Source organism: Procambarus clarkii, chromosome 10 (assembly GCF_040958095.1).
Source record: "Procambarus clarkii isolate CNS0578487 chromosome 10, FALCON_Pclarkii_2.0, whole genome shotgun sequence".
Taxonomy (NCBI): Eukaryota; Metazoa; Arthropoda; class Malacostraca; order Decapoda; family Cambaridae; genus Procambarus; species Procambarus clarkii.
The window spans coordinates 38623314-38639707 of NC_091159.1; the positions used below are offsets into that span (position 1 = coordinate 38623314).

At 39.7% G+C, this 16394-nt stretch overlaps 1 protein-coding gene across 3 annotated transcripts in view; it reads left to right on the forward strand.

Moving 5' to 3' along the window:
* Positions 1-4378: 4378 nt before the first annotated feature.
* Positions 4379-16394, forward strand: part of LOC123745405 (uncharacterized) — a 37189-nt gene continuing 25173 nt past the window's right edge. Inside the window, exons 1-2 of one of the 3 annotated variants that reach the window (XM_045725934.2) lie at positions 4379-4515; positions 10345-10470. In XM_045725934.2, coding sequence (XP_045581890.1) covers positions 10419-10470 — 52 coding nt within the window. In that variant the 5' untranslated portion in view covers positions 4379-4515; positions 10345-10418. The remainder of the gene's footprint in view (positions 4516-10344; positions 10471-16394) is intronic. The other 2 variants (XM_069321882.1, XM_045725942.2) reach the window with 2 other exon arrangements.

Here is a 16394-nt window from a genome sequence, read left to right on the forward strand (position 1 = left end):
TTGTGGCTCCCTTCCCTACCCAGAGCTACTATCTATGATAGTGTGTAATACTATCAGGTCCATCAGTTGCAGATTTCTATAGGCCTACCGAGGACCAGTGCCAAAACCTGGCCCTCCTCAAAGAGGTGCAGAGAGCATTAGCATTTATGTATTAAGTAATTCATCAATGCCACCCATTGAGAGAGACACTCAAAAAGTCAGGGAAACAAGGCAAACCACTACTGGCTTCAAACGAGACCTCAGCCTCCAGAACTGCTTTAAGAACATCCTCCAAAAAATATACTGGTATAAACAAACAATCAAAAATTGGTGAAATTAATGCCAGCTTATTTGTCCCGTCTCCCCCACTCATTTGGCCCACAGTGAGCCGGTCACTCCACTGTCAGTTGTGTCCTGATGGTAGTGTGTGGGGTTGCTCTATCATTCCCTTCCCCTGACTCCACTGTCTGCTTTCACCTGAGTGCTGGTTTTTGCCTTTGTCATTGTTGCTGTACACTTTGGTGTAGCATGAGCCAGGAGTTAGAGTGCTTGGAGTTACATGATAATTTGTGTTAATGATGACAACAAATATTTAAGTGTATTGAGATAGCACATTGAAATATTTCCTAAATATAAACAAATACACATGACAGATCTTGAAATTCATGATAAAAACACATTCAGAGTCTTTGGATGCAATTTTCGAGTGTCAGTGATTAAACTGCTGATAAATTTTATGTAATATTGACTAAATTCAGGTCATTTGAAGAAACTGCAAAATGTATAGAGTGCATATAGTATAATACTGTATTAGCAAACTGTCCTCGAGTAATTTCCTTGTGTTGATGGATTTAGAATGACTACATAATTAGTGCTATTATTTACTCTATCCATGGTTAGGTTTTATTACGTTTGGTTACATTAATACGGTATTAATATTGTCCAAAATGTGTAATAGATTCTCTTATCCCGTCCTAAATATATATATATATATATATATATATATATATATATATATATATATATATATATATATATATATATATATATATATATATATATAAAAAGTTTGTGAGGGTACCACCTCTGGTGCCAATGTGGGGACCCATAGCCTCGGAGAAGAAAATAAAAAGTATTCAGAGGAGACCTTGTGGTTTCTCACTGAACACTAATATTATCTTCTCCTACCACCCCCATTCTTTTGTATGTACACATATATATTTACTTTATTTGAACTTTGTTACAAAAAAGGAGTTACATATAGGTTACAAAGATGGTTGTCATAGGTTGTCGAGTTCCTCCAGCTCCTCAGATGGCGGGCAGGAACCCTGGATGCAGTGCGCATTTCCCCTCTGTATCGCCACACTGAGGCGCTGGAAAAGAAAGCTTGCAGCTCTCGGGTCCCTTGTTGTTTCAATGAGCCTAGAACCCAGTTCCTTCAAAAAACTGGTAGCACTTTTACCCCAGGCGCCGAGCGTCTCAGAAGCAATGGGGACAAAATTGTAGTGGTGATCCAGTTCTCTATACTTACGGGATTTGGCTGCTTCCCTGTGGGTGGCAGCGCCACCTGGTTGTGCAACACTGAGGTTAATGTAGGTGTTAGCCAGGGTTGATACGCACGTGTAGTCCCATACCAACTGCTTGCCATTCTTCCAGGGGTTCACTGTGATACCATCTGGGCGACCGATAAGAGCATCAGAGTTACGGGGCGTTAGGTAACGGGGCTCTCTTTCAGCTGGGCATCCAGCTGTGGTGAGGCTCCTCTTGATGATGTCGTTAACTTCGCTGTGCCTCGAGTGCCATCCCCCTGTGCTTTGGCAGAGTAGGCCATGGTGACCGTACCTGTCAGCCACCACCTCGCCGCAAATACACCTATATCTGGTGTGGATTGGGGCAGCAAGGCGGAGGGCCACAGCAATTCGGAGGGCGTGTGGTGTGAGACGCGTGCCAGTTGCCGACATTGGGGTTGCTAACAGGAAATCCCCTGCATGTGGTGCTGCTACTGCTGTGAGGCGAGCAATGTCGTGTTGTGTTGTTGCAGCACCCAGGCACTCTGCAGCAACTTGGTCTACAATGGGACCATCCCAGCTGGATTGCTTGTGGGATTTTGGGGATGGTGGTTGAGGTGATTGGCCTGCACAAGAGGCCCACTCTGTGGCACAGCGTGTAAAATTGGGATCATGTACACCTGCCAGCTGATGTAAGTGGGCAGGTAGAATTTCCTTCACAAGGTCGTCGGATGCTGATAAGGAGGACAGGAAGGCTGGAACAGCGATTTGCGTTGCTGTTCGAACTCCGAGGCCCCCAAGTCTTACGGGAAGAGAGGCTTGTTTCCACTGTAGGTCATCGAGAGAGAGGTTAAGGGCTTTTTCTAGCATATATATATATATATATATATATATATATATATATATATATATATATATATATATATGTCGTACCTAATAGCCAGAACGCACTTCTATGCCTACTATTCAAGGCCCGATTTGCCTAATAAGCCAAGTTTTCATGAATTAATTGTTTTTCGACTACCTAACCTACCTAACCTAACCTAACCTAACTTTTTCGGCTACCTAACCTAACCTAACCTATAAAGATAGGTTAGGTTAGGTTAGGTAGGGTTGGTTAGGTTCGGTCATATATCTACGTTATTTTTAACTACAATAAAAAAACATTGACCTCATACATAATGAAATGGGTAGCTTTATCATTTCATAAGAAAAAAATTAGAGAAAATATATTAATTCATGAAAACTTGGCTTATTAGGCAAATCGGGCCTTGAATAGTAGGCATAGAAGTGCATTCTGGCTATTAGGTACGACATATATATATATATATATATATATATATATATATATATATATATATATATATATATATATATATATATATATATATATATATATGTCGTACCTAGTAGCCAGAACTCACTTCTCAGCCTACTATGCAAGGCCCGATTTGCCTAATAAGCCTAGTTTTCATAAATTAATGTTTTTTCGACTACCTAACCTACCTAACCTAACCTAACCTAACGTTTTCGGCTACCTAACCTAACCTAACCTATAAAGATAGGTTAGGTTAGGTTAGGTAGGGTTGGTTAGGTTCGGTCATATATCTACGTTAACTTTAACTCCAATAAAAAAAAATTGACCTTATACATAATGAAATGGGTAGCTTTATCATTTCATAAGAAAAAAATTAGAGAAAATATATTAATTCAGTAAAACTTGGCTTATTAGGCAAATCGGGCCTTGAATAGTAGGCTGAGAAGTGAGTTCTGGCTACTAGGTACGACATATATATATATATATATATATATATATATATATATATATATATATATATATATATATATATATATATATATATATATGTTGTACCTAGTAGCCAGAATGCAATACTCGGCCTACTATGCATGGCCCGATTTGCCTAATAAGCCAAGTTTCCTGAATTTATATTCTTTTCTAATTTTTGTCTTATGAAATGATAAAGTTATCAATTTCACTATGTATGAATTAATTTTCTTTAATGTGAGTTAGAATTAATGTGGATATATGACCGAACCTAACCAACCCTACCTAACTTAACATAACCTAAACTAACATAACTAAGTCAATAATTGATGTTCTTAATATCATATAATAATAATATTACAAATAAACCAATTGGAAACAATATTTTGAAAATAAAGAAATTCACTTGCCCTATTAGGCAAATCGGTTTTCTTTTAAACATGTCTCCTTGAATATGACCGCATATTCTGTATTCACCTAGTTGTGCTTGCGGGGGTTGAGCTCTGCTCTTTCGGCCCGCCTCTCAACTGTCAATCACCTGTTTCTACTACTACTATTTTTTTTCACTCCACACACACACCCCAGGAAGTAGCCCGTGACAGCTAACTAACTCACAGGTACCTATTTACTGCTAGGTAACAGGGCCAAAGGGTGAAAGAAACTCTGTCCATCGTTTCTCGTCGGCGCCCGGGATCGAACCCGGGACCACAGGATCACGTGCCCAGCGTCCTGTCTGCTTGGCCACCGGCTCCCTGCGGTATTCTGTATTTACTATCTCCTGGTTTAGTGCTTCTATCCCTCTAACCATTATTCTTGCATCAGGGTTTAGTTGAAAGAGGAGTTCTCCAATATATAATAAAATACGCACCTTAATTTATGTAACAAATGAGCAACTAGTGAATTATGTTCTTTTTCTGCAAAACAAGTAAGCAATATCCTTTCAGTATTTACAAGTAATATTCGAGCAGTAGGAATCATCCTTGCGTCATTGGATATAGGTTTTATAAAATGCAAGCATTATATATATATATTAGAGTCGAAGCTGAAGCCGCAGTCGAGTGGTGGGATGTGAACAGTTTGGGGGGAAGCGGATACAGAGATAAGTTGTGAATTAAGGTGGGTTGGTTAGTGGCCCGTCGGCCGTGAGACGAGGAGGGTGTGTGTGTGTGTGTTACTGTCTACCTGGACTTGCCTTCCATATTACGCAAACTGGTTTATATTGGTTTCTGGTTCAACTGCGAGGTATGTAACATTTAAAAAATTATTACGATAATTAGAAAGTTTATTGACGGCTCCCCCATTGGAGCAAAGGTCGGTTAAATTAATTCTAACAGCGATGACGGATGATTGTAATACAGTAATTATCACTGAACATGATTGAGGAAAACAAATCTGGCCAAGTAATGATTATTACATACATTATAAAGGCTTTCACTTGCTCCTCGAAATCAACACATGGGGACTCATTGAGGTATATGGCCTATATGGCTTTTAACTTAGTTTTGTGTGAGAGGTGGCTATAGGATGTGCCTGTAAGGCCGAGCTTTAACTATCACTCAATGTAATGATTAACTGTGTATTGAATGTACTTAAACAATAACAGCATCTCTCCTAACCTGTCCTGTGTTGACAACACTTAAACGAACACTTTTTGGCTGACGACTCTGGCGCACTTGCCAGACATAAGTAATAAATGCAAATGTTCTCTTGTGCAGAAGAAACATGCTGTTTCCAGTCGTGCCCTTCACTGTAATGTTTCTCCATATGAACATTAATGCTTGGTCGCATTGCTTAGAACATTGCGTGTCATTATTATTATATATATATCCTGCTTCTCCCATGTCATTATCATTATATATATATATATATATATATATATATATATATATATATATATATATATATATATATATATATATATATATATATATATATATATATCGTGCTCAAGTTCAAGTATGTTTATTGAGACAAGAAAGAAATATATCTCAAAGGGATAGAGTAGCTTATAGCTATTTCTACCTCCGCTATATCCTGCTTCTCCATCCTTCCTTCCAGTGTGGTGAGGTTCTCTGAGCCTCTGTAGCTCTTTACAGTAGGGAAACAAGTATATTTGCGCATATTCATCATTGAACTTTCTCTAGTTATAATTCTTTGTTATATTCTTAGATGCCAAGGGCGTTATCTTGAGGTTATCTTGAGATGATTTCGGGGCTTTTTAGTGTCCCCGCGGCCCGGTCCTCGACCAGGCCTCCACCCCAGGAAGCAGCCCGTGACAGTTGACTAACTCCCAGGTACCTATTTTACTGCTAGGTAACAGTGGCATTGGGTGAAAGAAACTCTGCCCATTGTTTCTCGCCGGCGCCTGGGATCGAACTCAGGACCACAGGATCACAAGTCCAACGTGCTGTCCGCTCGGCCGACCGGCTCCCGTATAGGCGTGCTCGAACCTGGGTCACACATTGGTTAATTTTAGCGTCTGGTAAAGCTTCTTTAAAGGCTCCTGAACGTTGTTGGAACATACCTGAATTTACTTGAGGGCCACTATCAAGGGTCTCCCCATTTACTGCAGACGCTGTTATGCACCTCAAACATCAGGCTTGAGATACTCTATTTAGAATTTTCTCATACTTGAAATACGTTCCATCATGTACTATTCGTAAGCTCTAATTGAGGAAGATATAGCCACCCCAAAAGGTGGCATAGGCATGAATAGCCCGTAACCTAAGGTGAAGTGCCGTGGGGTCTTCTCGTCACAGGTCTAACTGCATGCACCTGGGTTCAATGTGTATATGTGCGCGCGCGTGCACGTGACTGTCAACTCTCCACCGCTGCTTATGGTGCTGGTTGCATGATTAGGAAATAAAATAAGTGGCTGTAAATAGCTGTAAATTCTCCGCGTAGACTGTTGCGGTCCAGTTCTTAAACCACTTGTGCTATAGAAGACTACTGATATACACATTAAATTGTGTAACTAGCTCATTAAGATTGTCACTGTCTTAGTTAAATTAATCTGCAGTTGGGTTCCTGGAGCCATGGACTCGCAGACTCCGCGCTGTTGGGTAACGACTCTCACTTCATGGATAACGTTGAGAATTGCCTGAACTGGTTTTTCTCCGCGCCCGCTCCGATCCTCACCATCAACAATGGTCTTGATTCTTGTCATTCTGGCTACCCTTCCATTCTCTCACTTCACGCACTATTTATATTGTTCTCTCACTGTCTCTCTTGTTCTCTCTCGCACTCTCTCTTATAACAATACTAATCTTTATTCACAAGAATGTACAATGGGTTGGCGAGATTACATAAGATTGATATTTTTCTGTTTTGTTCTCTCATCACTATCCCTTGTGCTTTCATGCACTGTCTCTTAATTTTTAAATTGTTCTCTCACACTATAGTTCTTGTTCTCTCACACATTATCTTGTTCTCTCTTGTTCTCTCACTCTTGTTTTCTCACATTTTCTCTTTATTTTTTAACTAAGACCCTATATTATATATATATATATATATATATATATATATATATATATATATATATATATATATATATATATATATATATATATATATATATATATATATATATATAAGGCCTGCCAAGGGAACATCAAGCTTAGAGTGAACTCATCTGAAGAAGAGTTTTGCTCCATTGGGAATAAACTTTATTTAGTACTGTTTCAGAATTAACATTGTTAATTAATAACTAGATGATTCTGGAGTCAACTGCGCGTCGGAACAGTCGTTCGGTCGGGATTGTTGCATTTCACGTGAATCAGTGTGTTGCAGGTGTTGAGCGACGTGTTGCAGGTGTTGAGCGACGTGTTGCAGGTGTTGAGCGACGTGTTGGAGGTGTTGAGCGACGTGTTGCAGGTGTTGAGCGACGTGTTGGAGGTGTTGAGCGAATATGTTCCAAATGCGTGTTATCCTAAGCATTAATGATCGCTGGCTGTTGACGGCAGAGCGCCCTGTGTTGCAGGTACCAACACCTGAGTGCAGCTGGTCAAGGTGGGGAATCTTGGGAACATTGATTTTATATACAGTAGGACCACCGACATGTTTACGGTGGTGAAGGCTTTGGTGTACTGAATAGTCCAGGCGGGCTGGCCGTCCTTAAGAGTGATGCGTACTGAAGGTGGGAGCGAAGTTGTGGTGTTTGTGAGGGTTTGTAAACCTCTGCTGTCGAGACGGTGTGAGATGCGTCTTGGGTCTGCACTATTCTTGGCTACCTCACTCCATAAGTTCCTTAACACTGTTTCTCTTGTTCTCTCACATGATCTCTTGTTCTCTCTCTTTCGATCTCGTGTTCTCTCTCTTGCTCTCTCTCTCTCTCTCTCTCTCTCTCTCTCTCTCTCTCTCTCTCTCTCTCTCTCTCTCTCTCTCTCTCTCTCTCTCTCTCTCTCTCTCTCTCTCTCTCTTGCATGATCTCTTGATCTCTTGTTTTCTAATGAGATCGCTCTTGTTTACCCTCACACAAGTACACGCACGCGCGCGCGCACACACACACACACACACACACACACACACACACACACACACACACACACACACACACACACACACACACACACACACACACATGCAAGGTGACGGAGAAGATCGTGTGAAAAAAACTAGTAGAGCATCTGGAGCGAAAGAACTTTGTAACACATCACCAGCATGGGTTCCCGGATGGCGAATTTTGCCTCACAAGATTAATTGGTTTCTATGACCAGGCAACAAAAATCAGGCAAGAAAGAGAAGGATGGGCAAACTGCACATTTTTGGACTGCCAGGAAAGCCTTTGACACAGTACCTCATAGGAGAGTTGTGCACAAGTTGGAAATGCAGGCAGAAGTAAAATGGAAGGTACTCAATTGGATTAGAGATTACCTAAGCAAGAGAAGACAGACCTCACTCTAAGGGGGTGAGGTCTCAGAATGATGAGGCGTTACCAGTGAAGTCCCACAGGGTTCAGTTCTTGGATCTATCCTGTTTCTGATATATGTAAATAAACTCGTTCATCTCAATGTTTGCTGATGATGCAACAATTATGAGGAGGATTAAGACCGAGGAAGATAGCAAGAGGCTACAAGATGACCTAGAAAAGGTGAAGGAATGGTCCAACAAATGGCTTCTAAAGTTCAATCCAAGTAAATGTAAGGTAATGAAACTAGGCAGAGGGAACAAAAGGCTAGACACGGGATACCGAATGGGAAACAAATTCCTCTACGAAACGAACAGAAAGATCTAAGAGTTGATATCACGGTACAAGATGATGGGGAAAGTAACTTCCAACTTCAGAAAAAGAGAAAAACTTAAGAGTGGACATAACTTGAGATCTATCACCTGAGGCACACGTCGGCAGAATAACGAGACCAACATATATGCTGCAAACGTCCGGTTATTCTTCAGCAACTTTGACAAAGATCATTCCAAGCGCTGTATACATCCTTGGTGAGACACTATTGAATATGCTGTCCCAGTATGGAACCCCCCGGCCTGAAGAAACAAAACTAGAAATTAGAAAGCTAAGGGGGACTGAGCTAAAGGGACTGAGATTTGAAGAAAGACTGAGGGAACTGGACTTCACTACTTCGGAGGAATGAAGGAATATGACAGACATGATAACGGCATAAAATATCCTGAGGGGAATTGACAAAGTAGATATAGAAGCAATGTTCAAATTAAGGAGCAGTAGAACGAGAGGACATAATTGGAAACTAGAAACACAGATGAGTCACAGGGATGTCAGAAGGAATTTTTTCAGTCTCGGAGTCGGACTAGATAAAGAAGTTGTCGAAGCCAATTTGATTCACAATTTTAAATGTAAATATAAGAAAAACGAGTGAAAAGTCACTTCATTGAACTAATGATGGTTGGAAGACAAGGCTTAAGGCCAAATGGTCGACTCTGCAAGCACAACTAGGCGAGATCAACTAGGTATGTACACGCACGCACGCACACTGTGTATTTGCCTTGCTCCCTCGGGCTCTCTCTCTCGCTTTGCTTTCGTGCCGTCCAGTTTTTATATTGCAGCTCTTTTGTTTTGTGAGGCTACAGGTCTTACGTGTGGGTCAGACACAACACTGAATTACTGTCTATTGTTCTCTCCTCTCTCTTGTGGCTGACTCTTGTCACAACCACGGTCCAGTCCCTAGTCCCCTCACTCTCCCCTCACTCCCTCACACTTCCTCTCTCTCCCTCATTCTCACCTCACAACCTAGTGTATTCACCACTGGGTGTTCTCGTGTAGTGTAATTACCTAAGTGTAGTTACAGGATGAGAGCTACGCTCGTGGTGTCCCGTCTTCCCAGTACTCTTTGTCATATAACGCTTTGAAATAACTGACGGTCTTGGCCTCCACCACCTTCTCACCTAACTTGTTCCAACCGTCTACTGCTCTGTTTGCGAAAGTGATTTTTTTTATATTCCTTCGGCAGCTTTGTTTACTTAGTTTATATCTATGACCTCTTGTTCTTAAAGTTCCAGATCTCAGGAAATCTTCCCTATCAATTTTATCGATTCTGCCCGAAACGCTTTGCGTAATAGTGGCTTTAGGCATTGTATGTACTAGCTCTATCTATAAATTCATCAATTTTTGTATCACCCCTTGTATGTATGTATTTTAGCTAAATAAACATTTGAATTTGTTTCCTGTTACTATTTTGTACGTAAGTGATCATATCACCTCTTTCTTCTACCTTCTAGTTCTGCCATTTTTAATGCTTCAACATTTGTTTTCCTCCACCTGGGCTTTACGAGACTCGAACCACGGTCCCCCACGCGTGTGAGGACGAAGCTCTATCCACTCAGCTATGAGTAATCGTAAAATAGGATGTCTGTCTGCCTGTCCCAAGCTGGGAGCCAGACGCCTGGGGTTAGCCTCACGAAACTTTGCACGATGTGTGAGAGTATGGCGGGTGTCGCATGGTCCTCGCTGGGGTCGATCCTTAAGCCCTTCTTGAGAAGGATCCTCTCCTACTCAGATTCCCAGCGACTCCTATAACGTTGTGTAAAGTGTATACACCATTGAGTGTCCATATTTTAAATTACAGCGAATGTTGTCTAATGTTAGTTTCCCTTAATCAGCGCAGGCAGACGTGTGTTGTGTGTGGAGGAGTACTTGTCGCGTGACCTCGTGTGACCTGACGCTGCCGGTCACCATGGCCAACCAACACCACAGTCACCCCTCGCCCGACTCCAGTCACCTTCAAGGTCAGTGTCTCCTTCATTCAAAATAAAGTAACTACGCGACCGGGAGTTGCGAGGCGTCGCAGGCAACTGAGGAAGTCTACAAGGGATTTATAGAACATATCTGGCTGGCGTCCTTCACATACTAGTACCTGAAGCCACCGTTGGTTCTTCACATACTAGTACCTGAAGCCACCGTTGGTCCTTCACATACTAGTACCTGAAGCCACCGTTGGTCCTTCACATACTAGTACCTGAAGCCACCGTTGGTCCTTCACATACTAGTACCTGAAGCCACCGTTGGTCCTTCACATACTAGTACCTGAAGCCACCGTTGGTCCTTCACATACTAGTACCTGAAGCCACCGTTGGTCCTTCACATACTAGTACTAGAAGCCACCGTTGGTCCTTCACATACTAGTACTAGAAGCCACCGTAGGAGAATGTACAACATGTGAACTATTGCGCAAAAAGTCCACGTTTTCTGCTATTCATTTTTTAAAGGAGCCGATAAAGAAGGGAACTATATAGCCTAACTTTCCCCTAGGCCTAGTAGTGTACATGTACTAAATTTGGCTTCCGATAATGTATATTAGGACCAGGATTGTTTGTGTAGACTCGTGTACCTGCTGGGTTAAATTACTATTAGGCTGTTATAGTACTTTTCCTGACTTTTAGTATACCAATAGTATAAAATGTGGACCTTTGGAAGTACGACAGTCTATATTTTGAATATTCCACTATAGTCACTATATGTACTATCATTTTTCCAAGAGGGGTTTATGTGTTTATAGTAGTGTATATGAGTAAATAAGAGGCTGTGATTGCTTGTGGTAGTGTACATAGCTGGGGGCAGGAAACCTGTAGGTAATACCTGTACAACTAACTGTAGTTGGAAGAGCTCTTGGTTTATAAAACAAATAGGCTGAAACTTCCATTCTTTCTTGTGAGTTCTTAAGGTAAGAATGTACAGTAAGGTGCGTGGCTCTATATAGGTAAAGGGACAACGAGTGAATATACCTGTACCAAAGTTACCGTATGGCCTTATTGACACCAGGTCCTGTACAGGGTAATCTCATTTGAAACTGCAGGAGCAGGAAGTGTTTTGTTAGTGCTGTGAGCACAGCCTATCGCTGAGCCTTGCAGTACGGGCACCCGTCACACGAAGGCCCATCACCAACAATACTCCTACAGTTATGTCTATACAAATTTTCGTTGTATGAATTTTTATTAAAAATACTTTAGATTTCTTTAGAAATCTTTAGATTTTTTTTTAGAAGTATTTAGGTTTCTTTCTAATTTTGTCTAACGTATGTGATGTTTAATGTCACAGTAACTTGCTTATGATATCTGTGAGGTAGTCTGTGTTGTTAATAGTATAGTGCAAGCCCTCTCCTCACACGATGTGCAGGGAGGGAAGGTGATGTGTCCTTCATTTGGTGTTGTGGACAGTTTGGTCGTGACTGTGAGGGGCGGGAGGAGGAGGCTCGCTGTAGGAAGAGCTATATGTGGGGGTCTGAGTGTAAGGGTCTGTCTGTGATCCCTGATACTGCTCTTAGAGTATTTAGGACCAGCACTCCCGCATGTATTTCAGGGGAGCTGGTCATACTGGGCGACAGTGTTAGTGGGTCTGGTGAGAGGGAACACGTAGCCTAATACTCATCAACAGCGAGGCAAGTCATGTAGGAATACCAGGCAATGACATTATATACGAAGCAACAAAACTTGAATCAAATTTGGGAATGTAGACATGCACACACCACAGTTTTAGTGTAGATTAAGACAATAATTAGAGATAGAGCAATGAGATATACATGAGTATATATCTCATGAGTATTATATATATATATATATATATATATATATATATATATATATATATATATATATATATATATATATATATATATATATATATATATATATATATATATAAGCTAGGTGAGTACATGAACAGTGACGACAACACAGCAGCTGCAACATGAGGATCACCACCTGCAGGGCGGTAAAAGAATTAAGCTAACTTTGAACCAGTTATAGGTGTAGGCAGCCTACACCTATAAGTGTAGGCTGGCTTCACCTATAAGTGTAGGCTGGCTACACCCACAGTAACACCACCGGGGTAGCCTGGGTGTAGGCTGGCTACACCCACAGTAACACCACCGGGGTAGCCTGGGTGTAGGCTGGCTACACCCACAGTAACACCACCGGGGTAGCCTGGGTGTAGGCTGGCTACACCCACAGTAACACCACCGGGGTAGCCTGGGTGTAGGCTGGCTACACCCACAGTAACACCACCGGGGGTAGCCTGGGTGTAGGCTGGCTACACCCACAGTAACACCACCGGGGTAGCCTGGGTGTAGGCAGGCTACGCCCACAGTAACACCACCGGGGGTAGCCTGGGTGTAGGCTGGCTACACCCACAGTAACACCACCGGGGGTAGCCTGGGTGTAGGCAGGCTACGCCCACAGTAACACCACCGGGGTAGCCTGGGTGTAGGCTGGCTACACCCACAGTAACAGTAGCCTATACCACAGCTGGTATATGAGTTTGAGCGTTGCCTGGCTTGCTCTCTTATAAGTCTTCATATAAGCAACTGTGAGGAGTCAGCCATTGTTGAGTCCCGTATATAATTTGTGAAATATTTAGCACATAAACATTTAACACTAATTGTATGTTACAGCGAGTTAATATATGGCAGAAATATTATCGCTGTGAGGTTTGTCAGAATGTTTCTGGTGTGTGTGCGCGCGCGCCCCTAGCCACCAATATCTGACGCAATGATGGCCAGGTGTCTGCCCACCCTAGCAGTCACGTGTGAAGTGAGCAGATGTTGAAGCCAAGAATAATTTGTGGTGTTTCGTTTCAGTTGTAGGTAGTGGTTGGCTGGCCCTGGTAACATTCATAGCCTAGTCATTTTTTTCTTCTGTCATCTATGGATAAAGTTAGAGATCTGTTAAACATATAGTTCAGTGCTTTATTAAATAAAATCAACCACAGAAGGTAATTGTAGTAGTTTTAAAATGCTAATCCAACCTTCATCCATAAATGCACACTTACATCTGTCCTACATTAACAGTATTCGAGGTATCTCTTGCATAGTGACATTATTGTGGGTTTCAAGTGTTGTAAACGCACTTCTGATCAGTATATATATATATATATATATATATATATATATATATATATATATATATATATATATATATATATATATATATATATATATATATATATGTGTGTATATATGTATATATATATATATATGTCGTACCTAATAGCCAGAACGCACTTCTCAGCCTACTATTCAAGGCCCGATTTGCCTAATAAGCCAAGTTTTCATGAATTATTGTTTTTTCGTCTACCTAACCTACCTAACCTAACCTAACCTAGCTTTTTTTGGCTACCTAACCTAACCTTACCTATATATATAGGTTAGGTTAGGTTAGGTAGGGTTGGTTAGGTTCGGTCGTATATCTACGTTAATTTTAACTCCAATAAAAAAAAATTGACCTCATACATAGAGAAAAGGGTTGCTTTATCATTTCATAAGAAAAAAATTATAGTAAATATATTAATTCAGGAAAACTTGGCTTATTAGGCAAATCAGGCCATGAATAGTAGGCTGAGAAGTGAGTTCTGGCTACTAGGTACGACATATATATATATATATATATATATATGTATATATATATATATATATATATATATATATATATATATATATATATATATGTGTATATATGTATATATATATATATATATATATATATGTATATATATATATATATATATATATATATATATATATATATATATATATATATATATATATATATATATATATATATATATATAAATTAGTATATTTTGGTAGCAGTCTTTCTTGTGAACATATATTGTTAAATATAACCGAAAAGGTAAGATTAATACTTCTAACACGAATTTTCTCAATATTTCTTATATTTCTCTTCACTGTCGATGGTAATTGAAAAATAAATTCTCCAAAATTAATTTTTATTCCTAGTCTGACGCCTGAACGCGTTTCATAATAACTTATTACATTTTCAAAGCCTTTAGTTTACACACACAACTGTAACCTGTAAACACACAAAATACATCCATACTTATACTCGCATTTGGGTGAGGTGATATAGTACAAAAGTTTTGGGTGAGGTGATTGACATTTGCACATGATAAAACACGAACCAATAAGTATAAAAACATAAGAATGGAAGTAACTGCAGAAGGCCTATTGGCCCATACTTTCTCTTGATGCTTCTATATATTTTTTTTTTTTTTTTTTTGAGATATATACAAGAGTTGTTACATTCATGTACAGCCACTAGTACGCGTAGCGTTTCGGGCAGGTCCCTGGAATACGATCCCCTGCCGCGAAGAATCGTTTTTTCATCCAAGTACACATTTTACTGTTGCGTTAAACAGAGGCTACAGTTAAGGAATTGCGCCCAGTAAATCCTCCCCGGCCAGGATACGAACCCATGACATAGCGCTCGCGGAACGCCAGGCGAGTGTCTTACCACTACACTACGGAGACTGTAAGATACGGAGATATTGGTTCGGGGTCTTGACGTGGGTTCTGCTTGGTGTCTTCAGACACCAAGCAGAACGCCCTGAAGGAAACCAACGTTGTCTGTGCCTTCAAATGCCCACTTGGGGACTGTAAGCCCCAAAGAACTCAGTATATAGGCAAGACGACAACGTCTCTGTCCAGGCGATTAACAGTGCATAAACAGGGCTTCATCAAGGAACATATAATCTCCTCTTACAACCAGACCATCACCAGAAAAATATTAACAAGCAACACAGAAATCATCGATAGATACAGTGATAGCAGGAGGCTCGACATCAGCGAGGCACTACACATCAAAAAGTCAACACCAGCAATCAACAGCCAATTAATTAACTTAATGCACAACTATATTCTACCCACTTCAAGACCCCGAACCAATATAGAAGCATCAAGAGGAAGTATGGGCCAATAGGCTTTCTGCAGTTACTTCCATTCTTACGTTTATATACCAATTGGTTCGTGTTCTATCATGTGCAAATGTCAATCACCTCACCCAAATCTTTTGTACCATATCACCTCACCCAAAACTTTTGTACCATATCACCTCACCCAAAGCGAGTATAATTATGGATGTATTTTGTGTGTTTACAGGTTACAGTTGTGTGTGTGTGTAAACTAAAGGTTTTGAAAATGTAATAAGTTATTACGAAACGCATTCAGGCGTCAGAGTAGAAATAAAAATTATTTTTTCAATTACCATCGACAGTGAAGAGAAATATAAGAAATATTGAGAAAATTCGTGTTAGAATTATTAATCTTACCTTTTCGGTTATATTCAACAAGATATGTTTACAAGAAAGACTGCTACCAAAATATACTAATATATATATATATATATATATATATATATATATATATATATATATATATATATATATTATATATATATATATATATTATATATATAGATATTATATATATATAGATATTATATATATATATTATATATATATATTATATATATATATTATATATACATATATATATATATATTATATATAATATTACAATGTCAGACCACGGAGGAAAATGAAACAGGAATTTCCTTAAGTACTTTCGTATATTAAATACATCTTCAGAAGGAATTCCTTCTGAAGATGTATTTAATATACGAAAGTACTTAAGGAAATTCCTGTTTCATTTTCCTCCGTGGTCTGACATTGTCACATTCTTAATCACGTGTTTATTTTCGTGATATACACACATATATATAATATAATATATATATATATATATATATATATATATATATATATATATATATATATATATATATATATATATATATATATATATATATATATATATGCAATTGACGATCACAAAACACTGATCATTTTATGCGGAAAATCC